Source organism: Anopheles coluzzii, chromosome X (assembly GCF_943734685.1).
Source record: "Anopheles coluzzii chromosome X, AcolN3, whole genome shotgun sequence".
Lineage (NCBI taxonomy): Eukaryota > Metazoa > Arthropoda > Insecta > Diptera > Culicidae > Anopheles > Anopheles coluzzii.
The window spans coordinates 12,459,909-12,482,465 of NC_064669.1; the positions used below are offsets into that span (position 1 = coordinate 12,459,909).

The 22,557-nt window shown below is 49.0% G+C and overlaps 3 protein-coding genes across 4 annotated transcripts; 1 reads left to right on the plus strand and 2 right to left on the minus strand.

Annotated features, from left to right (window-relative positions):
* Positions 1-396: 396 nt before the first annotated feature.
* LOC120953848 (uncharacterized) lies at positions 397-3,246 on the plus strand. The gene is made up of 3 exons (XM_040374158.2): positions 397-940; positions 2,403-2,783; positions 2,870-3,246. The coding sequence occupies exons 1-3, from the start codon at positions 794-796 to the stop codon at positions 2,972-2,974; spliced, it is 633 nt and encodes a 210-aa protein (XP_040230092.2). The 5' UTR covers positions 397-793; the 3' UTR covers positions 2,975-3,246.
* LOC120953854 (uncharacterized) lies at positions 3,236-3,961 on the minus strand. Its single transcript, XM_040374171.2, has 2 exons — positions 3,451-3,961; positions 3,236-3,331 (listed from the first exon to the last, which is right to left on the minus strand). The coding sequence occupies exons 1-2, from the start codon at positions 3,937-3,939 to the stop codon at positions 3,236-3,238; spliced, it is 585 nt and encodes a 194-aa protein (XP_040230105.2). The 5' UTR covers positions 3,940-3,961.
* A 5,336-nt stretch (positions 3,962-9,297) lies between these two features.
* LOC120953827 (uncharacterized) lies at positions 9,298-20,971 on the minus strand. 2 transcript variants are annotated; one of them, XM_040374120.2, is made up of 5 exons: positions 19,774-20,971; positions 19,263-19,489; positions 14,732-14,830; positions 9,854-10,042; positions 9,298-9,755 (listed from the first exon to the last, which is right to left on the minus strand). In XM_040374120.2, exons 2-5 carry the CDS (start codon positions 19,419-19,421, stop codon positions 9,552-9,554), a joined length of 651 nt encoding a protein of 216 aa, XP_040230054.1. In that variant the 5' UTR covers positions 19,422-19,489; positions 19,774-20,971; the 3' UTR covers positions 9,298-9,551. The 2 variants fall into 2 exon arrangements, with proteins under 2 accessions (XP_040230054.1, XP_040230078.1); XM_040374144.2 differs by lacking the exons at positions 9,298-9,755; positions 9,854-10,042 and adding an exon at positions 10,432-12,521 and having other exon boundaries at positions 19,774-20,254.
* Positions 20,972-22,557: the final 1,586 nt, after the last annotated feature.

A 22,557-nucleotide genomic window follows, 5' to 3' on the forward strand; every position in this document is an offset into this window, starting at 1 on the left:
TTTTTTAAGACCAGCAAAGCCTGATACGGGACGTTTTGGAATGTCTGATCGGCTTCGGATGGTTCTGGAATAGTTCCAGCCAAACATCTAAAACAGCAAAGAAGACTACCAAGACCGCACACAAAGCCGAGACGAAGACTCATTCATTGTTAGCGAGGCACCTCCAAAACTAGAAGAAAGCACCCCAAAAATCAATAAAACTACAAACATGACCCCACCAGACCGGGGGCCCGTTTGTTTGTGCCGTTGTTTTCTCCCAACCTGTAACGTCGGTCCCCTCTCGGGCGTCTGCTGTCTGTTGTCTACCCTTTAACAACACGCACAAGAAGTACCAAAACCTCCAAAGCGAGGGTAGAGAGAGAGAGAGAGCGAGAAAGTGACGAAACTCGAGCGAAAGAAGGCGAAAGACACAAAACCGGGCACACAAACGCGGTACAGGCGAGCTATACGAGCGGATGAGAAGGAAGAAACACGCTGTTGCTGGTGGTGTGTGCGCGGCCGGCACACATTTGTGGGCGAATGGTTGAGCGTGGCGCATCGTGCGCATCCATCCTCCCGAAGCGGCGCGTACGTTGCTCAATGAACCGGAAGGACAGCCAGCAGGAACAGGCTGCAGCCTCATTGCGCGGACATCTACCAAGCTGATAGCGGATCTGTTAGTGACTGTGTGTGCGTGTGTGTGTGTGTGTGTGTTTATGGTGCGATAGTGTTGTTGAGGTGGAGTATGAGAACAGACACCCTGAAGAAGCAGAGCACTTTCCTCACGTTAGGAAGCGTATGAGCAGGAACGGGCATGGCAGCATGGAGCATAACCGTGTCGGTTTGGTGTGTCGCGCTGTGGTGTGGGCTTGCTGGTGTGGTATCTCCAGTGCGGGCGGCACCGATACCGTCCGCACCGGTGGAGGAGGTTAACGGCTCGCTAGATCCAGTCCAGTGGAAGGTGAGTGGAAGTGTGAAGACGGGTGAAGTGATCATGCAACTATCAATCAAATTTCCCAAACCTGCTCCACCGTCAACTGCTCCAAACACATCATCAACCGATCAGCAAGAAGCGTCCAGCGTTGGAGTTGATTGTGAAGATAATGTTCTGCGTTAAAAACAGACCTCCAAATTCGTACTACAAATTACGAAGACTTCTGCGTGATCATCGGCTAAGCCACGAACCTGATGCAACAGAAATGGACTGATTGTGTTGGAAGAAGCGTGGCCTACCCTTCAACTATTTGTTTTTGAGTTCTCAATAATGCTGCACGATGATGGGTGTGCATATTTTAATATCCTAACAGTTCGCTTTCCTGTGTGTGTGTGTGACGCAACGCATTCTTTCCACCTTCACTCGCACCACCAGCCGCTCAGGATGGGCCGCACTGGGACCGCAGCAGGCCGCAATCGTTACGTACGCTTGCACGCATGACTAACGGCGAATTTCTGTTAAAACAAAAAAAAACAGTGGCCAATTGAGGCAGCGTGGCGCGTTGAAGTGGTGAAAAAGTAAAAATTAATTCCTTCCCAAAACATACACACCAGGCGCACAAACGAAAGTGAGCTAGCGAAACGCAACCGAAAGGAGGAAAAAGGAGATGAGCGTACAACCGCGGACGCCCTCAAGACGGACAACCATTCAAACCATGCCGCGACGATCACGGGTCGCTGGAGTTTGGTAATGGACATTCGTCATCGGAACACGGTCCACGGTCGTTGCTATCAATCAAAGGAAAGAAGAAATCGGGGACCAGCAAAAAAAAAAAACAAGCACACCCTCGTACACCACCGATGCGGGTATGCGGGACGAGGGATGACAGGGTTAAGACACCACGCAGATGTCTCAGGAGAATAAGATAAATAATACAAAAAAGCACAACCTGCTTGAATGGTTTGTCTTTTGCGTTTTTGGGAGGCCACGCATGTCACGGACACAAGCGAAAAAAGGGACAACCGGCGGCTGGTGGATGAATGTATCGTTTGTTGCGTGTGCCGGCGTGGATGGAATGACCAACCGGTAGAGGAAAGCGCTAGCCGTGATAGCAGGGAACACGCGACCGGGCCATTATTATCAAACGAAATCTACATGTCGCAAAGTAACGTCCGGTACGACAATTGCGACGATTATCTTTGCACGGTAATGTCCAATTTTGGCGTTGTAGTTGGTGTCCAGCGCGCAGTACGGCACGGTGTGAGTGGATGGTTAAACAAAGCACACATTAAAGTGTGCCTTAGGAAGCCCAGCAGCCGGTGGGGCGAAGAATGCGTGGGCTTTCTCCGGCCAGCAAGGGTCAAAACTTGGGGGGTTTTTTGTTGTTGTTTTACTTACGCAAGCGTTATCACCTTCACAGCTCTCCCGGATACTGAGCCACGCTAGCAAATCCAGCACCTGATGATGCTTTGCTTCTTCACACCCACAGGAAGCGGTCGGCGAGGACGTGTACCGGGCGAAGCGCAAGTACCGACCGGAGGAGTGGGCCGCCGCTAACGCCGTCCTGGATCTGCTGGAGCAGCTAAGAAACGCCCGCAATCCGGCGTTCGCTCGCCGGATGCTGGCCGCTACAGCGACTACAACCACCACGACCACCAGCACCACGACAACGACCACACCTGCGCCACCGACGACAAGCGCCGGGCCGCAGATAAAGCCGCGGGCGGACAGAAGCTCGCGGCAGGAGGACGACGAGGTGCCGCAGTTCAACCCGGACGGGACGATCATGCTCCAGCTGCCGGGGAAGCTGTTTGGCAATGCGACCAACTTTGTGCTGGCGGCGGCCAAGCTGTTCGGCGACTTCATCACGGTAATTGCACCAGATGGCTTGACTGGTGAATCACCCAGTGGCTGATACTTTTCCCGTTTTTTTTTTGCTTTGCTTACGCTTCGCAGAACACGGCTATACGGACCGCCCGGTTTATGCAGCTCTTTCAACCGATTGCGGGTCGCCATTTGTTCATTCAAATACCGACACCCAGCCCGTCGGGAGTAGACTGAACCGAAAGGATGCTGACGCGCTTTCGGAGCTGTATCGGATGAGCTGGATCGGCCCTGCGACGGAGCGCAATAAGTGCGAGCGAGTGATTTACGCAAAAGAGTGCAAGAGAGAGAGAGCGATAAATTATTTAATTCTAGACTAATTACAACACAACCAGGATACACAGAGCCAGGCTTAATAAATTATTACTGCCGCATTCACCGTTCACGTGGCGGCCCGGTTTTGGCTGTCTTGGGTGCGGTGGAGTGCGGCACACCGCGTTAAACATCCAGCTCCTTCGGGATGTCAATCATCAGATGGTATCCGAACAGGGGCTGAAAGAACCGTACCACCTGCGCAATACGCACCGAGGTACGCTGATGGTGGTGAATTGAGACGAGAGAACAGAGAGAAAGAGAGAAAGAGAGGGAGAGTGGACAGCATGAGCTGTTGGGTTCGTAAAGGCGAAAGGGCAACACGCTCCAACGCGGCTTACCGTTATTAAATCGGCGATAAAGTTACGCAAGCTGAGCGTTAGATTGGCGGTGGAGGAAAACAAATCACCCGGCAGATCCAACGACACCTGCTTGCGGTTGAAGGTGGGTATGTCATCGTACGGCACCTCGTTACCGGACGCGCTGATAGTAGTCGTCGTTGGGGCGTTCGTTGCAATGTCCTCCCTCTCCGTGGTGAACGATTCCGTCGCACTTGCCAGCACACTGTTGCCTGCGGGATCCTGCCGGGATCCTGCACCGAGGGAGTTTAGCTCCGACGGCGCTACTAAGGATTTGCCGCACACGCACGCCTGCCACACGGTGAGATACCACGCCGCTAAGGTCGCGGACGCCAAGACACTGTACCTAGGCTGCATTTTCTTTCCCCACGAAGACCCACACGCCCCGGAGGATGAAAGTCGACTGTAGAATGTAGCGGTAGAACTCAGAATCCGATTGGCCGGCAGCGGCTGTTCTAACGCACACAGCATCTACCCGAGAGTGCAGTAATAAAGCGACACAGGTGCATAATTCTGAGCGGAGGAGAACGGTACAGTGTCGAGGTCGCCTGCTTTGAAGTGGACCAGAAGTGGTAGCCGAGCGTAATCGTTATGCGCATTCCACCTTGGTTAGAGTTATACGAGACTTGTTGGTTGTTGTTGCTGTACTTTATGCTATCTCTGTAATACAATTCTAGTAAAGGCTGGTCAGAGTTTCTTTCCAGCGGATGCTTTTTGCTTAGTTTACATCCAAACAAATCGCTTTGGCGATAGAAAACGCAACGCCGACTTGGTTTTGAGTGTTTTTAGAACAAAGGAAAGAGCGATACAAATTACAGTCAGAATTCAATCTAACCGACGAACGCTTGTCGGTTTGTCGAAAATGGTCCATCGATTGGCCTATTTTTGGGCTGAAGCATAACTGAAAGATGTCATCTAGGGTGTGTGAGTAACTTTTTCCAATAAGTGCTCCGAGGAATTGTCCAGGAAGCCTCAAAGTCAGAAGATAAATGCCCTACTTTAGGTGGCCGCCACTGTCGATCCGGATGTGCGAAACCGTCGTGGCAACATTCAAACAAAAAAGCAACTGATACAAATAACCTTCTTTTCGGGGTAACGTGTCATGGTGGTCTATACAGGATTTCGATTTTGGCTTATTAAGTACCACGCAGCCGGTCAATGCTTGCTGAGGGCGACGGTCCATACGAGGCTTAAACCCAGGATGGGCATATTGTTGAGTCGTCCGAATTTTCAGGATCCCCCGATGCAAAAAAGGATAAGAAAATAACTGGATGACTGACACAAAATCAGGTGGTATTCATTTCCCGAATTATAACAGGGAGCAGGGCCCGGAATGGAGTCGGGATCTGTTTCAGGTCCAATGTGCAATCTTAAGGACCAGTATTGGTTTAGGATAAGTTTCAGAACCGGTAGGTATATGTTACAATATTTGAATGGGATCAGGATTTGATCAGGTTTGGAATCAGTTCCCGGATCGGTACGGCTTTGAGATCAGTGCAAGGACAGATACAAGGTCAAGATCAATTCCAGGCGCGGTATGGTGTCAGGATCAATTCCAGGGCCAAAGTAGGTTTATGAATAATTCAAACAACTGTCTGGGATTAGAATCAGTTCCAGCACCAGTATGAATTCTGTAAAATTCCAGAATTGACATGAGTTTGGAATCAGTCCCAAGATCGGTATGGGATCAGTGAAAACTCTGGTAGGGGATTAATACCAGAACTGGTTTTTTGGAGCAGTTTCATTACAGGTAAAAGGTCAAGATATATTCCAGGCCCAGTATGGAATCGGAGTCAATTCCCAATACGGTGTCAGGAGCTGCGATAAGTGGTTAGGGATTAGCATCAATTCTAGGGCCAGGTTCATGAATTCTAACGCCTACACGGAGTGCACAGTAAAATTGACACCAACGGTTTGATTTTCTAATTAGTGATTGCCTTGACATATCAACACAAACTATATGTCAATCGAAAGCTAACTGAACTGCATTGAAAGTTTTGTAGAAGTTCTAAGAAGAATATGCATGAAAAAAGTGAAACTATCTTACACAACCCTGTAACCGGGCGAAATTAACGAGATAAAATGTTTGTAATGCAATTTCGGAGTGCGGCGCACAATCTATTGAATAGTGACGAGTGTGAAACGTTAGAAGCGATATGATCACTGACCATGTAGTTAGGGTAGATGGAATTGGGCGAAGGACCAATTTTTCACACACTCACATTTAAGTGAGCTTTCAAGCGCTCTAAAGCAGGATTTTGGTAACACCCCTCCCTCCCTTGGTTGATTGATTTGCTTCTGTGACGAATCGCTCAATTTGGGATGGTATTGGACACGCACTTTTGAACGCACTTTAACGCCCGACTGCGTGCGATGCACGTACTAAATTGTATGTGTGTGTATGTCTGATACTTATGACATTTAGTTTTTGCTTTTAAGGTAGTTAATTAGTTGCTAGGGAGAAGAAAAAATCATGCAGGTAGTGTTCATGGACGCCACTTTTTAATTTGTGCGTGAGAGAGTGCCTAAATCCTGCGTAAACGGCAGTAGGGGGGAGGGCAGTAGTAAACAAGCAGCTACTCGTGTGCGACCATCATTAGCGGTCGATCGATGGCGTCCTACGCACTGATGATTTGCTTCCGCTAATTAAATACATATTTTGGGACAGCTTGAAAACAAAAACTAAAATCACATGAAAAGCAGGTCAAGGTTACCCTATAAAAGCATCTCGGTTACAATCATGAAGGAAAATTGAGTGGCGTTTGAGGTGCAGGAGAGATTGCGGTCTCTCTCTCTCTCTCTCTCTCTCTCTCTCTCTCTCACTCTCGCTCTCTCTCTCTCACTCTCGCTCTTTCACCTGCTATTGACCTGCTCACGGTAAAGCACGATTTCGTGACATGGCCCGATCAACCATCATTCTGCTGGATGCTTGGTCCCTGGCTGCAGCCTGCGATCAATGTAGATACCCGATCTTCGACAGGTCTCGCTTCACCTGGTCCAGCCATCGAGTTCGCTGTGCTCCCTTGCGCCTTATGCCGAACTGGGGATCGCTGTCGAACACCTTCTTGGTGGGGTATGAGTCCGTCATTCTCATGACATGTCCCAGCCATTGTATCCTGCCAGCCTTCGCCACCGTCAGGATGCTCGGTTCGCCGTACAGCTCAGCAAGCTCGTGGTTCAACCTTCTCCTCCACGCTCCATGCTCGAACACATCGCCAAACATGGTCCGGAGGATGCGTCGCTCAAACACGCCCAGAGCGTTTGCATTAGTGTTGGGAATTTGGTTAAAAAAAAGGAACGGAACGGAACTAGTTCATTTTTCAAAAAGAACGGAACGTGAACCTGGGGTGCAAAAGAACCGACCCAAAGCTTAGAAGCCAAACTGTCATCCGGGGGGGGGGGGGGGGGGGCGAGTTGTTACTCATTCCAAGATATGAAAAGGCGTTTCTTCAATCTGAAATCATATCTGACACCAAATCTAGATGGGTTCAACCTATGCCCAGTAAGCTGTACCAGCTGTGCTAATATAAAGCATGCATTTATTATCTAGAATTTTTTTAAATTTTTACATACGACGACCATTTTCGGTCAAAGCCTTCCTGTACCACTAATAGGCTTGGCTATCAGTAACTTATCTAATGCCCATAGCAGGATAATCATCCCAGCATATATATAGGGCACGATCCATTCGAGGCTTTTACCCATGCCGATGTTATTGAGTGCTACGAGTTGACGATTGTATCACGAGATTGACTAATTATTTCAATTTCACTTACTATTTAAAACAAATAGTTTTCCACACAAATCGTTTACAAGATCACGGCACTCAAACGGTTGTCGAATGGAACAGAATGCTTCGAATCGAATGGCCAAATATTGGAATCATGCCGAGTGCCAAAATCAAGTGGATATCGTGGCATAAGAAATAAATACATTTTATTATTCGTTGTTCATACTCGCATATTATAATACATCTTTTCCAACCCGTTCTGCCATATGACTACAGATTTAAATTTTATAATAGTTATTTGTCTAGTTAAAACAAGCTAAATTATCACAAAAAGTATAATAGATGTTACAAATTGCACCATAAAACCAAATGCAACACCATTTTTGGTTTCGCTTATCACGATTTTTATAAACGATACTGCGACGAAGTGCGATGAATATTCCTGTGAGCATGGGAGAGTGCACAAGCAACACATACCGTGTGCGAGAAAGAGTGAACAGTTATCTTGCATGCAGCAAGCAACAGCCGGACAAAGCCGGTTTTTTCAAAGAACGAAACGCACGAACGATAGCACCTTGCTAACAATATTGAAGCGGCACAGACCGGAACGGAACGGAGCGAACGGAAAGAACGAATTGAACGGAACGGAATGAACGGAAAGAACGGAATGAACGGAAAGAACGGAATGAACGGAAAGAACGGAATGAACGGAAAGAACGAAATGAACGGAACGGAACGGAATGAACGGAATGAACGGAACGGAACGGAATGAACGGAAAGAACGGAATGAACGGAACGGAACGATTTTGTATAAAGGATCGGAACGGAACGGCCTTCATAAAGAACGGAACTTTTTTACTAGGTTCGGACCGGAACGGCCAACACTAGTTTGCATCCTCCGCTCGGATGGTCCAGGACTCGTGTCCATAGAGGACCACCGGGCGAATCAATTTGCGATATATGTCACATTTCATGCGGGCTCGAAGCCTACTGGATCTCAGCACTCGCTGGAGCATGTAGTATGCATAATTCCCCTGCATAATGGGTTTCCGGATTTAGTTTCTGATGTCGTTGTCCGAAGTAACAACCGTCCCAATATAACCAATAACTCCTTTACTAGCCCCGCGCTTCGAATGACACCTTCCAGGGTGATGTTGAGGAGTAGACATGAGAGTCAATTCGGACATCGGTCTGTGGTGTCGTAGGCCGCCTTGACGTCGATAAATAGGTAGTGCATAGGGTTCTGGAGTGCACGCACGATTTCGATTCGACTCCAGCAAAATTGGAACCTCTAGTTCTGCCTGGAGTCGGAGTCGTCCGAAGTCGTTCAGAGTCGTCTGGAGTTGTCCGAAGTCGTCCGACGTCGACCGGAGGCTTTCGAAGTTGGAGTTTTCCGAAATTGGAGTCACTCCGATCGACTCGTTCGGAGCCAGGAGTCGTTCGGAGTCAGAGTCATCCGTAGTCGGATGGAGTCGACAGGAATCGGATTCATTCGGAGTCGTCTGTAGTCGTACGAAATCAACTGGAGCCATCCAGATCAATGAGCATCCACTTTGCGTGTGCATTTCGTACACAGACCTTTGTTTGGAAGACCGACATGGAACGACTTCGGACGACCCCGACATCAACCGATTCCGGACAGCTCCGGGCGACTCTAGACGATTTCGAAACGGATATTACTGTGTGGACCTACCTTCCAGAGTTCGTTCCGAAACTATCGGAGTTGGTTCGAAATCAACTACAGATTTTTGTCAACATTACCCGTCACTAATCTGGCGCTCTTGACACTTCTGGAGGATCTTCCGAAGAGTAAACATTTGATTGGGTGTCGATTTGCCACCAAAAACCCAGCTTGGTATCTACCGACGAAATTTGTAGCAAGGGGCGCAAGTCTGCAGAATAGGATCTGGGGATCTTGAAGGCGGCATTGAGGATTGAATAACACCCTGCTTCCACTCTTCTGGTGGTCTGGTGGCTGGAAAAGCTTTTCAAACATTGTACCGCGGATTGCATACTTTTAGGCGGAAAAGGTCTACGCGTCGAAAGAAACGAGGAAATGGGGTTTCTTTCTTGCTAGCCATTCAACTCTACCGCCTGACTGCTGGTGTGAAGCCTTTATTGCTCGCTTTACTGCTTAACACTTTCCACCGGGTGCTCATAAACCATATCCATTACCTAACTAAACTTTTGCTATACAAAAAAAGGTAGCTAGATTTCTGTAATAATAATCTTCACCATGTGTGTTTTTGTTTCGTTGTCGTGAATGAAAACAGGTCATAATCGTACTCGTCTTTTCGTAATAAATAACTGAGTGAGTGTAATAGGAAACTGTACAACCCGTGGCCGCCTAGCTTCAGATGTCGTTCGTGTCGGTTGCGCTGGACAGCAGGTCGAGCACGAGGGCGGTATCGGGCGTGGTGGTGCGAGCGGCCCGGGTCGTCGTGGTCGTACGCGGCGTTGTCGTGGTCGTCGTCGTCGTCGGGATCTCGATCGTGAGGTGCTTGCCGAACAGGGGCTGGAACACCCAGAAAAATTCGCCCGCCCGGCGTGCCGTGCTCTGTGAAGAGGGTAGCGCAAAAATTGCGCAAAATTAGTTGTTTGGTGTGTGTGTTTCTATTTAACGCATAATCTTGAATGTAAATCCGCCTTCCCTACCATGATGAGATCGCCGATGCGCCCCGATATGTTCGTCACCAGGGTAAACGAGCTGCCGAACAGCTCATCCGGCACCTGGAGGGACACCTTCTGCCGATCGAAGTCGGGCGTATCGTCCGTCGTTACCGAGACCGGGGCCTTGGTCGGGTGGATGGCGTCTTTGACCGCCTGGGCTGACTGCTTGCTAGCCTGCGCGGGACCAGAACAGAAACGAGACAAATTAATCGTCTAGATCGCAGACGGTGCACGGAGTGCGCGAGTGATAATCGAATCAGTTTCCCTGTACCAGCAAACAAACATACGACATGCGACATGGTGATGTGAGTGTTAGTGTTACTGTACGCCGATAATGTTTATTTGTTTGCAGAACGCTTGCATACATTTTTGCTTCGTTACTTTCCCCTCGTTCGTAGAATTACAACCCAATACTGCCAAATAATTACACTAATTACAGACTTCATGCGCCTTTTCCGGTTCCATACCTCAACAAACAAACCCAGATTACCGCTTCGGCACGGATGAAAGGGAAACGAAGAGCAACAACCAAAAATCAGTGAATCAACACACAGGGTACAGGGTAGATTTGTGAATAAGATTTGCATTTTATTAATCCATTATTTACACATAGAAGAAAATGAGACATACTAGAGCCCGTACGTATGGTTACTTTCGATGTTGGTTTTTTGTAAAATGGTGACTGACTGAGCTGGAGTTCTTCTGCACTGTGCCTCGAAGATTCGTTGGTAGTTCTATTTTTCGCTAGCGTACTAGTTGCATGTGTTTTGTGCTTAACTATTGTTTGCTTTAGGCTTGCTCCTTCTTGCTTCACTCTCTTGCATCTTACTTTTGTTTTTTTTTTTTTGTTTTTTTTTTTTTTTTTGTTCATTTTCGTTTGCTTGCCTAGAAACCCTACCACAACCAATCGTTTTAAATAGAGAGTAAGAAATACAAGCGCTCTTTCACCCATTGTGCCCCACAAGCGACGAACCTTACGCTGGGAACGAGCATTTAGTGTGTTTAGACGCTACCGTACTACAAATCAAAAGCCGCATTTATTCTACCTACAGCGGCACTCTCTTCGTAGGCAGTAGAAGGGAAGGAACTGTTTTGAAGGAACCGATTACAAAAAAAAAAAAAACGAAAAATACAAACAACTGCACAATTGCGATTTCCAGTGCTTACACCAGTGATTGGCTCAAATGACACTTTTCGTTGCGTCAGTAAAAAGACGCCTTACCATCTTAAGCTCAAACAAACGGGATGGAAAATGATTCCTGCATGTATATGTTGCGTCTGTGTGTGTGTGTGTGTGAATGTGTGAGGCTTGATGAGCTGCAAAAGCTTGCTTTGCAAATGTAAAGATTATGGGCTTATCTTAAAACAAACTGTAATTATTTTCCGGACACACCACTGTTATGCTTATGCACAGCACTGGATCTGGACTGTACCTATGGGAGGATGATGCGCATGTTCCTAACCTCAAACTACAATTAATTCCCTTGTTACTATTGATGTTTCTAGCACTTTTTCTCTCTTTCTGTATTTCTCTCGATCTTTTCTCGCAAAACAATTCAGTAGCAAAGTCAGTAGAATTTGAATAACTTTGAATAATAACCAGGCTATAAAAACTAATAACCACGAATAACTAATGTCAACAATGGGATAGGGCGAAGAAAGTAAAAGCTGTTTTGTTAGTGGCGAAAGAACAGAGTAGTAAGAGAGAGAGAGAGAGAGAGAGAGAGAGAGAGAGAGAGAATTCATAGACAGTGTAAAAGAAAGTGGATAGAAAGACAACAGATGTGAGTAGAAGTATGAAGAATGCATTATGTTTTTAAATCCCGTTTCTGATCCCTCTTCGATTTTTTTTAATCTCCTCCTCTTGACTCCTTTTGCTAAGCTTCATGCCGGCTTTGCTAACAAACAAAACAAAACAACAACAGCCGTTCCTGTTGCATTTGGCGATCAAATTAAATAAAAGCATCAATTCCGATATCCTAACATACGTTACGTTCAACGTATGTGTATGTATGTGTGTGTGTGTGTTTGTGAATGAATGAGCAATCAAGGGGATGAATGAATGTGTGTCTGCGAATATCTGAACAGCTTGTGTTCGCAAGCGTCCCGGTTGCCCCGTTTGCAGTAATGAGTGTTTTAATCGGGACGCCCAGCCCGTTATCGCTTCTCGTCGTGGGCACCGCTAGCGGTCACCACGACACGACCGGGCCTAGCCGGGACACCTCCTCGCAGACCGGTGGAGCTCCTGGGCGCAACGACGGGGCGCCTACTCGTCATCGTCGTGATCGCCTAGCGAAACCGTATTGGAGCCACCGTGCTGCGAGCCGGACGAACCGGACAGGATCGGCCCGGACAGCTTCAGCAGCGACGAGACGATGTTGCCGAGCTGGGGCGCACCGCCACCGCCGCCGTTGCCGTGATGGTCGTCGTCGCTGCCGTGGCCGCCGGACGAGCCGCCCAGGAAGCTGCCGCTGAGCGAACCGATCTTGGACGTGATGAACTGCACCTTCGGCGTGATGACGGACGAGATCAGCGACTGGAAGTCGGGCACCGGCTTCGGCGGCTCGATGTGGTGCTGCTTGTTCTTCTCAATGTTCGCGTGGTCCAGCTTGTCAATGAAGCGCGTCTTCGCGTCGATGAACGAGTTGATTTTCTACTCGATTTTCGTTTTGTTTCGTTTTGTTTTTTTTCGGGTTCGGGTTTTGGTTTGGTTGGTGGTGTTGCACGCATTTTGATTGACGGGATGGCGCATTCCAGCAGAGCAGGTGGAGAGGTGAAGGTAAGATACGGGGTGGACGGGAGATATGTTATTAGTGGTAGCAAACGGGTAGAAAGAAAGAAAGAGAGAGGAAGCGACATCAAACCTTGTCACCAGTTTAAAATGTACACCAGGAACGAGACAGACACGGTATCGTGAAGTTTCGTCGTTTACAGAAGGAATAGGAAGAGTGGCACAAAATATCAAAATAAAACCGACAACTTTGACTATAAAGAGATTCAATTGTAGTCTGGCCAAATGGAATTTCGTACGAAACGAAGTGCCCTCAGAGGAAGGAACTATTGGGTGAACTTGATCGGCCTACGAATCTGAGATACAGTGTCTGCCCAGTACCTTTGGAGATGCTTCTGTACACCAAGCCATGGAAAATAGTAAGATGTACATTTAGAAGTGCATAGGGAAATGGGAATGGGTAAAAAAGGAGTCTGTTTTACAGCCCCTCAAGGCTGACGGATGAGTTAAGGGGCGCAGCGTGTGATGGTCGTATTCAGTATCAGTATCCAGCAACAGTCCAAGTTTGTTTTGTTACAGCTTTCCAGCGTCCAAAAACCTATTGTCTTGCAATGGAACCTTTACATAATGGAGCCTACATAGGTACGTGTTTCTTTTTTGTTTACAGTTTAAAATCTCGTTGAACTTGAAAATTGAATGCGCTCGATTTCTCAAAACAACCACACCGACCGTCCGTATCTAATCTTCGAGTAGCGTTGACACAAAAAAAAAGAAAAAAAAAACTGAGCTCTCAAATGCGGTTACTAAGCTGGGGTCAACTACTTTCATCCTGCCCGTCCTACGGTCAGTTGCAACCTACCCGGGCCAAACGGGGAGCTCAACTTAACGGCCTTAACCGAAAAATCACGCACAGCTTACTGACCGACTGAGACAGTTTCCGAGCGTGGCCGCACGACCCAGCCATGGGCGGTTTCTAATGTGCTAATGGGAATAATGACTAAAGAGGGAGGGAGGGACGGGTAAGCCTTAGCCGGTTGGTGACCAAATGAAATGAACAACAAAAATGAAAACGGCAACCTCCGTCGATTAGCGAAGCTTGCTTGCAGCCTGACACTTCAATGACTCTAATGTTTGTTGTGGGTTGCGTTTATCTGTAGGTGAGCTTGTATTGTTAAGGTTTCTTTTTTTGTGAAAATTTGAATCTTTGCTGCTCCACTTTGCCTTCATTAATCCATGAATGATTCATTAATCAATCAGCGGGTTCGTCGCTTGCAGTCTTTCGATGCGTGTCGCGAGTGTACGAAGCCCAACAGTTACTAAACGCTAGCGAAGGTCGTCCCTGGTGTATACGGCGCATACGTACAGTGTGGCGAAATAGAAAGTGAAACGTACAGCGCGTTTACAAAGAAATAGAGCGTTCTAACGGTTGCATTAATAAAAAAAAAAACACACACACAAACCACTCATTAAATAAACCCTCTGTTTGTTGAGCAGCAAAACAACAAGGGGAAAAGGAGTGAGACTAAGATAAATAGATAGGCCGATACAGAAGGCTGGAGCGGGGAGAGGGGCATGGATTTGGTGCTGCAAAATCTCGTCAAACTGGAATGTGGACCAGGCACATGTAAGGGTTTTCCTGCATCTGCCCAATGTTCCACCATTTGGCGTCGTTGCTCGCCACCACCGTTGCATTCTGGTTAGCGATACTGACCGCTTGAAGGCCAGCTGGTGTCTTTTCTTGTCTAGTGTCGGTTGCGTACCAGTTTTGTAACTACTAGGAATTAAAATAGAGGCTCGCTTTGCCAGGAAGCAAAGCTCAGCGCCCGTAATCGGATGTAGCGCTTGGTTGGGGAGCCTTTACAGTACCAGAGAGGTTGTTTGTTGCAGTCGAGGGAATGTAGACAGTATAGGGGCATACGTGTTACAATTGTCAGCGTACAGCATCTCCGTGTGGTTAAAGGATATAAATTAAAGACACCAACCACCATTAGAAACCAGTGCCTGCACTACCCACAGAGCTACAAACTGATGATTAGTAACAAAAACAACAACAAAAAAACTGAGCGGGAAAGAGGGAACCAGGAGTTGTGAAGCTACTAATGAGAGGTATTTCAGCTAATGCATGTACTCACTCCAAACACGAATCCTAGGATGGCGTTCTTGGTCTCGTACTTCGGGTCGGGAACTTTGCGCTTGTCACGGTCAAGGTCGTCGCCGATGGCTACCGCATCCTGTATGGAAGAGGCCGGGAGAAAGCGAAGAGAAACGAAAAAAAAAGAAAGGAAGAAACAAACATTGCGTATAAGGCGAGAGGACGAAGCGAGCAGTAAAAAGGTGTGTTGCGAAGCGCCACCACACACAGGAAGGAGCGAGCGAAGAGTGTAGAAACTGCAATGATGAAAATGAGTGCACACCTGAGTGCATGCGCTCTCTCACGAGCGGTATACTAAGCTAAGTGGTACAGTATTAGTGAACTACCCGCACGCAACACCTGTAGCGTCAATAGCGTCGAAGCAGCGAGCGGTGAAATGCGTAAAAACAACACACGCACAATAAAAACAGCAAGCGAGAAACTGCACCAAATGGAATAGGGCGCAAGTATTCGGGAAGCAGATGGGCGCGCGTGAAAGTGCAAAGTATGCAGTAACACTCGGCACAAGCACGGCCCACGTAACGCAATCCCTTCAGCGCGAGCGAAGAGTGAGCGAAGAGTGAGAGTGAAGCGCACCCAATTAGGTCAGCTTGGCACCGCTTGTCCGACACAAAAATAAACATCACACAAAGGAAAAACAGCTCAAGGAGAAAGCACGTGCAAAAGTGTAACGAAGATGGCGACGAACGCAGGAAGAGAGAGAGAGAGAGAGAGAGAGAGAGAGAGAGAGAGAGAGAGAGCGCGCGAACGAGCTTGTGCGTGTACGTGAGTGTGCGAAGCATGAGGAAGTGTGATCGAGGATCGGCCGCGGTAGACGAAGAAGATCCACACGCACGCCGATTCCGTTACGGCATCGCACGGATTTGGGGCACCCGTTACTCGGGCCGTTACGTCAGGCCCGGTTGTTGTATACGCTGACCGCAGCGCTCGATTTCACACACCGAAAGCGAAAGGGAGGAGCGAACAGTCTGGGATGCGCATCGGTGTCGGGGGCTTTTAGTTTTGCCCAACAGCAAACCTGTTTCGAGCACCCTCGTGCGGATGCTTGGGTGTGTGTGTGTGTGTGTGCGACTGCCTAATGAGATAATTGGAGGTGTTTTGTTGTCATCAGCTGGCTGGAGAGATCTATAAATGTGTGATAAACGATCTGCAAGCGTGTTGCTTCTTCACCATTCGTTTGGCAATGTTTGATAAGTGGAAGAACAGTCTGTGTATGACGCAACAATGTTTTTTGGTTGGCCTTTCCCCCTCGCTTCCTTTCGCAAAATCAAAGCGCATTTTGATAGGCTCCAGAAAATGACTAAATCATTCCATTTATGATGTCACCCTTCTAGCGGATGCTGTTTTTTTTTTTTGTTTTTGAAGTGGTTTTTCCCCCCCTTCCAGAACTGAAGTACACGTGCGGCCAAGTGGCGACGATGTGTTGGACGGTAACTGGCCGACAGAGCCGCTCCAACCAGCACGGCGCTTTTGTGCCGGCTTGAGTCCGCTTACGTCGGATCCTTTTACATCACTTCTGGTACAGCACGGTATTGCACGGAGGTAAACCATCGCACTCTGTACTACACACGCGCAAAGGGGGAAAGGAAATTTATGGCTGCTTTTTTTTGTTGATGGCTACAGGGTACACTTAGCAAGCTGTGCACGAAAACTGTCTGCGCCAATCCAAACGGAAGAGTTGCCCAGGTGGCTGAAGAGAGCTGTTGTCCACCGACCACGAGCGACATGAAGCAATCCGGCAGCGCGGCCACGCTGATGTAAGGTGCTGGGTCGTGTCGTTGTGACCATGGCGCCCAAAAGCGACCCAGTGATCCAGAAGGAAAGCCTAGCCTCGCTTATCAGATCGCTTCTCGGGTTCATCGCTTGCATCGCAGAAGCTAACGAAGACCGTCCAGGTTACGCAAAACGCACTGCGATCGAGTTCATTGGCCGACCTGAATCCCCATTTCCCCCCTCTCCGTTCCAAGTGTGACCTTCAACTAACGCAGGAAGCATACTTTCCCCTACACACACACACACACAGACACAAACGCGCGTGCGTTCGGGATGCTCTGCCGTGTTTTCGTGGAACAGGTGTTTTCGCAATCGTCTGTCACTGCTGCTGCTGCTGCTCTTGTAACAGATCTGAGCAATGTCTTGCTCACCTCGAGCCGAATAGCGCACACGAAAAGTGGTCCGCAAAAAGAGGAGAGAGAGAGAGAGAGAGAGAGAGAGAGAGAGCAGAGAAAAAAAGCGAGCAAGACGCCCAACTTTAAGATAAAACGTCGTGCTCGCTTCACATTATGCAATGGGCGCGCTCACGCGTGGCGTGCAGTTTTTTTTTCCCCTTTTTTTTGTGGGCCTATGGGTTACGGTTTCATTTCACTTTCACGTGCTTCTTTTCAGGGTTAACATACTGGTTCTTCGTTGTTGTGGGGGGATTTTTTTTTTTTGTCCTCCATTTTTGGAGGGTGCTGATTAATGACGAACGCGACGCAACCCCAAATTCCCCACTCCTCGCCCCGTGGAAGCTGTGTTGAGCCGATACGCTACTCCGAAAGGAACCGCGAACAGGCAAATCGGTCACGAAAGCGGTGCATAGCGGTCCCGTTTCGGTTCTGTTACTTTCACAGCCTCCAACTGGGCAAACGGCGCCTTTTCGCTTCACTTTCCGCTGGTGGTTCGAGCCAGCAGTGGGTGTCTTGAGCCTCGTTGCTTGCTGTGAGTGAGCCAGTGGGTGTGTGTGTGTGTATGTGGAAGGTGTCGTATGATCGATGCAACAGTTTTGCAAATCCAAAACCTGTTCGACACGGCCAATAAGGCAATGGGGGGGGGGGGGGGGTAATGAGAAAGAAAGACAACTCCATTGGGTGGCAGGGAAAAGGCGACGACCGCAAGGAGCATTATTACAGCAACATTCTAATGAATGCATGGGTCGATTTTATGTTTTTTTGCCTTCGGAGCACACACACACACACACACGGCGTTTTGTAGTGACCTCATGTGTGTATGTGTGTTCGGATAGCGAAATAATCGCTTTTTTTCCATTCACAGCTCGCCACACGGCGTTGCGTTGCATTTGGGTGTGCAAGGTTTTCTTTTTTGCTTGCCTGCTTGCTTGCTTGCTTGCTCGTTGCCTTCGCCGCTTGCTACAGTGCATTGAGTGGTACACACCCAAAGAACTCGATCCGCCCGTAGTGCACGAGAGGCTGGAAAGCAAAAGGAGCTGCGCGAATATTGCAACCAACGTGGAAGCGCCAAAGCAAAGGAAAAGGCGCAAACGCAACGCAAACTTGAAAAATGCGCTGGGGAAGGGAGGCCGCGACCGTGTTCTAGCCGTGCTGGAGCACATGCTGCAGGGGTATTGCGGGTGTGCATGGGGTTGGTTTATGCAAAAAAGAAATGAAAAATGCTGAAATCAATATGTGCCACACGGGGGGCCAATTGGGCAGCAATGCAATTGCACCGATTGCTTCACATGCAAGTGTACGCTTGGTAGCAAGGGTACAGGACTCGCCAACTCGTTTTTCTGCGTACTGCGAACAAGGACTATTCCGTTGCCAATAGCTCTCCAATTGCCAATTTGCTATTATTTGCTATTTTAATAACGAAATTCAAAGTCTCACCCAGCCGCAGCCGATCAATGCGGAATCCGTTTCTACCCATACCGATACCGCGCCAAAGACGTAAGTCACGCAGGCTAGGCTGCCTATGACCGCCGAGTCGCCCTCAAAACCCATGCTTTGAGGCCGCCACAGCTGATGGCATAAAAAAGGAACCGGTTTGAAAGAGGCGGGGAGGGGACCGATCGAAAACGGACCTGCAGCGGCAGCCATTGATTGAGCAAACGGAGCCAAACCTAACCCCCGCTCGCACATTCGAGCCAGCCTGGAAGGAGATTAGGCAACTGCGCGCTGCCTGAGCAGTGCAAGAATTTCGCGCTCCCAAACCCAAACACAAGCGTGTTTCTGCTGGAGTTTGGAGTTTGGAGCAGCTGCGCTGGCATATGGTTGGGATAGGTTAGGGAGAACTTCGGAGCTCCGGCACTGGCAATCCAATGATAGAGCAGAACGCCCTCCCCCTGCAACCCTGCAAACAGCTGACATTGAGCAATGGCGCTCCCGGTTGAGGTTAGGCGCCGTGAGAAAACCTCCACAGCACAGCGCCGAGGATGCGCTGCACTGTGCCGTGTGGCCACGCATAAACAATGAGGCAATCGAGCGGTGGGGGAGGGGGTTAGTTAGGGGAGGTCAAATGCGAGAAGATGATGCGATGTATGTAACTTATCGCACCTTCAGCACACGTACAGATGCACTTAAACACGCGCACACACAGACACACTTTTCTATTGACCAAATTGCACCACCACAAGGTTGACGATGGATTTCCTTCTCCTTTTTTTTGCCCAAGGGATCCCACCAAGGGATGAGCAACGCTTGTGTGTGTGTGTGTGTATTGTGAAATGTATGTGTGTGTGTATCTGTATCACCATGCCATGTGGACCAGAACGGACAAGGAATTGTGGCACTAACCTGGGACGCTAGCGGGTTGACGGCGGATTCGGCGTCCGCGATGACTTCCACCTCGTCGCCGCGCTTGACGCGCACGTTCGGGGCGGCGAGCGCCACACCGGCGCACAGGGCGAGGGTGAGGATCGTCACCGCACTGCTCCAGCTGTGAAACGGCTTCATCGCGATCAGCTGCTGTTGGTGGCTGCTGTACGGCTGGATTGATTGCTGATTCCTGTTCCGGAGGCTTTCTGCACAGGTTGTTGTTTTTTTTTTTTTTTGTTGGGGATTTTGTTTTGTGGTGGACATTCCGGAACAAATTCCCCCCAGGAGCACATGCAAGTAGAGGGCAATAAGCGGAAAGGTTGAAGGAACAAAAAAGGATTAGATTATTATATTCTAGACCGACAAAGAGAGAGAGAGTGACTAGATGATAAAACGTAGTGTTATGGTGAAGTTGCAAAAAGTTGAGCAAATAAACTCCACACAGCAAAATTCCAAACAAACAAACTAATGCCACTCTGGACGCGTTTACCCTGGGGCTCGTGGATTGCGATGGTTGCGTCGATCGGGCGGTGTACTATGGCAGCCGTGTCTGCGACGCTACACTGCGCAGATGCAAGTGACTCTAACAGCTCCAAACACTCAAATGATCACGGTTCGATCGGGTGGCTGGTGTTTTGCTCTGCGCGTGCTCGGGTGCCCCCCAAGAAGCCCACGCCAGCCACGTGATGGACGGAATCGGGCGCCAAACACACGCTCTCTTTCACTGTCTCTCTCTCCCTCTCTCTCTTTCTCTCCCTCCCCCTCTTTTTATCTCTCTCTCTCTCTCTGTCGCTCTCGCTCGCTATCACCGAGGTGTATTTTGCGACGCCCGAAGTCTCCTTCCGAAAGACCTTCACCGGTAGCCCCACACGCACGCACCGTCGACACTACTAGCCCAACGGGGTCCAACAAACACCTGGAGGAGGGAGTGGGGGCAGCCCAACCACCCAAAACCTTTGATTCTCGTGTGTATGTGTGTGTGTGTGTGGCCAGAAAGTGCTACAACAACAACAACAAAAACACCGATGAAGAAAATACTAAAACCCGAAGCCGAAGCCTACCGCCCGATTAGTGGCAAGGGCTTGATTACGGTTTCGTACACCCCACCCGGTGGGGTGTTTGGGGCATTTGCTGTCTTCACCTGCACACACAGCGATGGCGCTTTTCCACCGGCAGCCCACCGACACTCGTGAAAAACTAGCTCTCCCTTCCATCCAATCTAATGCAACGCCCGATCTTGGCAGCCGAATGCCGATGGCCGGACGAGTTTTGTGCATTTCACCACGGCCAAATTCACCACGGCAGCACCGGTACGTTGGGGTGGGGAGACCTTGGCGGGGAGACCTTGTCGGCTCTTGTGTGTGCTTTGATCGGGAACGGGAATCGGTCGATTTATCTCCGAATGTAGCGCGTACATGATTGCCACTGCGGGCGTACGACCTATTTAGCCTAAACTTACCCTTGCGTGCGGGATTGGAAGGGGCTTCCACTATCGGGATCGCAGGACACGAACGTAAACAAACAGCAACAGCAACAACAACAACAACAACAAAAAAAAGGTCAGAACTCGTTCTTGCCGCTGTTAGATCGAACTAATTGGCACGCCTTGCCCGTCTGTTCGTCTGTCGAGCTGTGTGTTAGTCGCTGGCGCCGCACAGTGGTAAATGATTGCCTTACTAAAGTGGACGCCCGTATTTCTACTCTTTCGAAGCCGGTCTTTCCGTTGCGCTAGGAGCGCGCGGGTAGCTAAACACACACCCGCAGACACACACACGCACACACACACACACCGTCTTGGCTTATTGCAGAACGCCGCACGTCCTTCCCAACAAACTCACACACTCTGCCGCTGCTCCCGCCATCTCGGTTGCATCTTGTTTCGCATTCGCACAACGAAAGGGTGCATACGAAGGGCTTGTGGTGCAGAAAGAAAGGGAGCGAGAGAGAGAGAGAGTGAGAAAAGGGGGAGGGGGTAGTGTGTGATAGATCAATCTCCAAAAAAAAAACCAACTTCCAAGCTCTAGATGGCAAATACGAGGCGCCAACAATACTGATCGATTTGGATGATGCGCGCGCGAACGAGAGAGATACAAAGAGGGATAGAAAGAGAGGGTGTAACAGAGAGTGTGAAAGAGAGAGAGGGAGAGTAATAGAGGAGGAGAGAGGGGTAGTTTAGGCTTACGTGTGGGGGAGAGAAGAAAGATGACGGTACAAGAACCACGCTGTGAAGTCTTTTGAAAAGAAGGAGACTCGATCGGTGGCGATTCGATCAACATGCGAAAAAGGAACGAGAAGAAAAAGCTCATCAAGATGTCAAATGAGCGGTTCAATCTCCTCCACTGTGTCCCGGGTTGTACAACAGAAGCGTTCAGCTTGTGAGGCACAGACATCTAATATCTCCCTTAATGACTAGCGTTTAGACTTGCGAGGTGCTCTCTGGAGCGCATCCACGACTCTGATCCGACTTCGACTATTGTTAGCCTGATTCCGACTCCGGCAAAATGGGAACCACTAGTTCCGCGCGGAGTTGGAGTCGTACGGAGTCGCCTGAAGTCGTTTGGATTCGGAGTCGTCTCGAGTTGTCCTGAGTCGTCCTGGGTCGTCTTGCGTTGTTCAGAATCGCTCGGAGTTGTCCATAGTCGACCGGAATTGGAGCCATTCGGAGTCAATTGAAGTCGTCCGATGCAATGTGCTTGTGCTTGTGATTTCATTTCGTTGTGTTTATTTGTTGTCTTTCATGTTGCACGTACATTTCGTATACAGATCTTTATTTAGGAGACCGACTGTCGATAACCTGGACGACTTCGAGTCTTGACGACTTAGGACAACTCCGAACGACTCAGAACGACTCCGGACGACTCTGGACAATTCAGACCGACTCTGGACGACTTCGTACGACTCAGAACAACTCCGGACGACTCCGACTCCGGACTACTCAGGACGACTCCAGACGACTTAGGACGACTTCGGAAGACTTTGTACGACTCAGAACAACTCCAGACGACTCCGACTCCGGACGACTCCGACTCCGGACTACTCAAGACGACTCCGGACGACTCAAGAAAATTCCAGACAACTTCAGACTATTCCTAACGACTCTAGATAACGATGCGCGGACCTATCTTCAAGAGTCTGTTCCCAAATTATCAGAGTCGCATCGGAGCCGACTCGAGATTTTCGCCCACTTTATCCATCACTAGTTTGCTTTTGTTTGCTTCTCGATGGCAGCTCGATTTCCCAACACCCAAACAGCACTACCGCTCCAAAACGCAAA

Excerpts from the sequence above, each read along its gene's own strand:
- LOC120953848 (XM_040374158.2), top strand. The coding sequence starts at position 794 with ATGGCAGCATGGAGCATAACCGTGTCGGTTTGGTGTGTCGCGCTGTGG. Across the intron at positions 941-2,402 it reads TAGATCCAGTCCAGTGGAAG|GAAGCGGTCGGCGAGGACGT; the intron begins GTGAGTGGAAGT and ends TCACACCCACAG. Across the intron at positions 2,784-2,869 it reads TGTTCGGCGACTTCATCACG|AACACGGCTATACGGACCGC; the intron begins GTAATTGCACCA and ends TACGCTTCGCAG.
- LOC120953854 (XM_040374171.2), bottom strand. The coding sequence starts at position 3,939 with ATGCTGTGTGCGTTAGAACAGCCGCTGCCGGCCAATCGGATTCTGAGT. Across the intron at positions 3,332-3,450 it reads TTATCGCCGATTTAATAACG|CGTACCTCGGTGCGTATTGC; the intron begins GTAAGCCGCGTT and ends CACCACCATCAG.
- LOC120953827 (XM_040374120.2), bottom strand. The coding sequence starts at position 19,421 with ATGAAGCCGTTTCACAGCTGGAGCAGTGCGGTGACGATCCTCACCCTC. Across the intron at positions 14,831-19,262 it reads TCAACCCGCTAGCGTCCCAG|GATGCGGTAGCCATCGGCGA; the intron begins GTTAGTGCCACA and ends TCTTCCATACAG. Across the intron at positions 10,043-14,731 it reads TCCTAGGATTCGTGTTTGGA|GCTAGCAAGCAGTCAGCCCA; the intron begins GTGAGTACATGC and ends GGTCCCGCGCAG.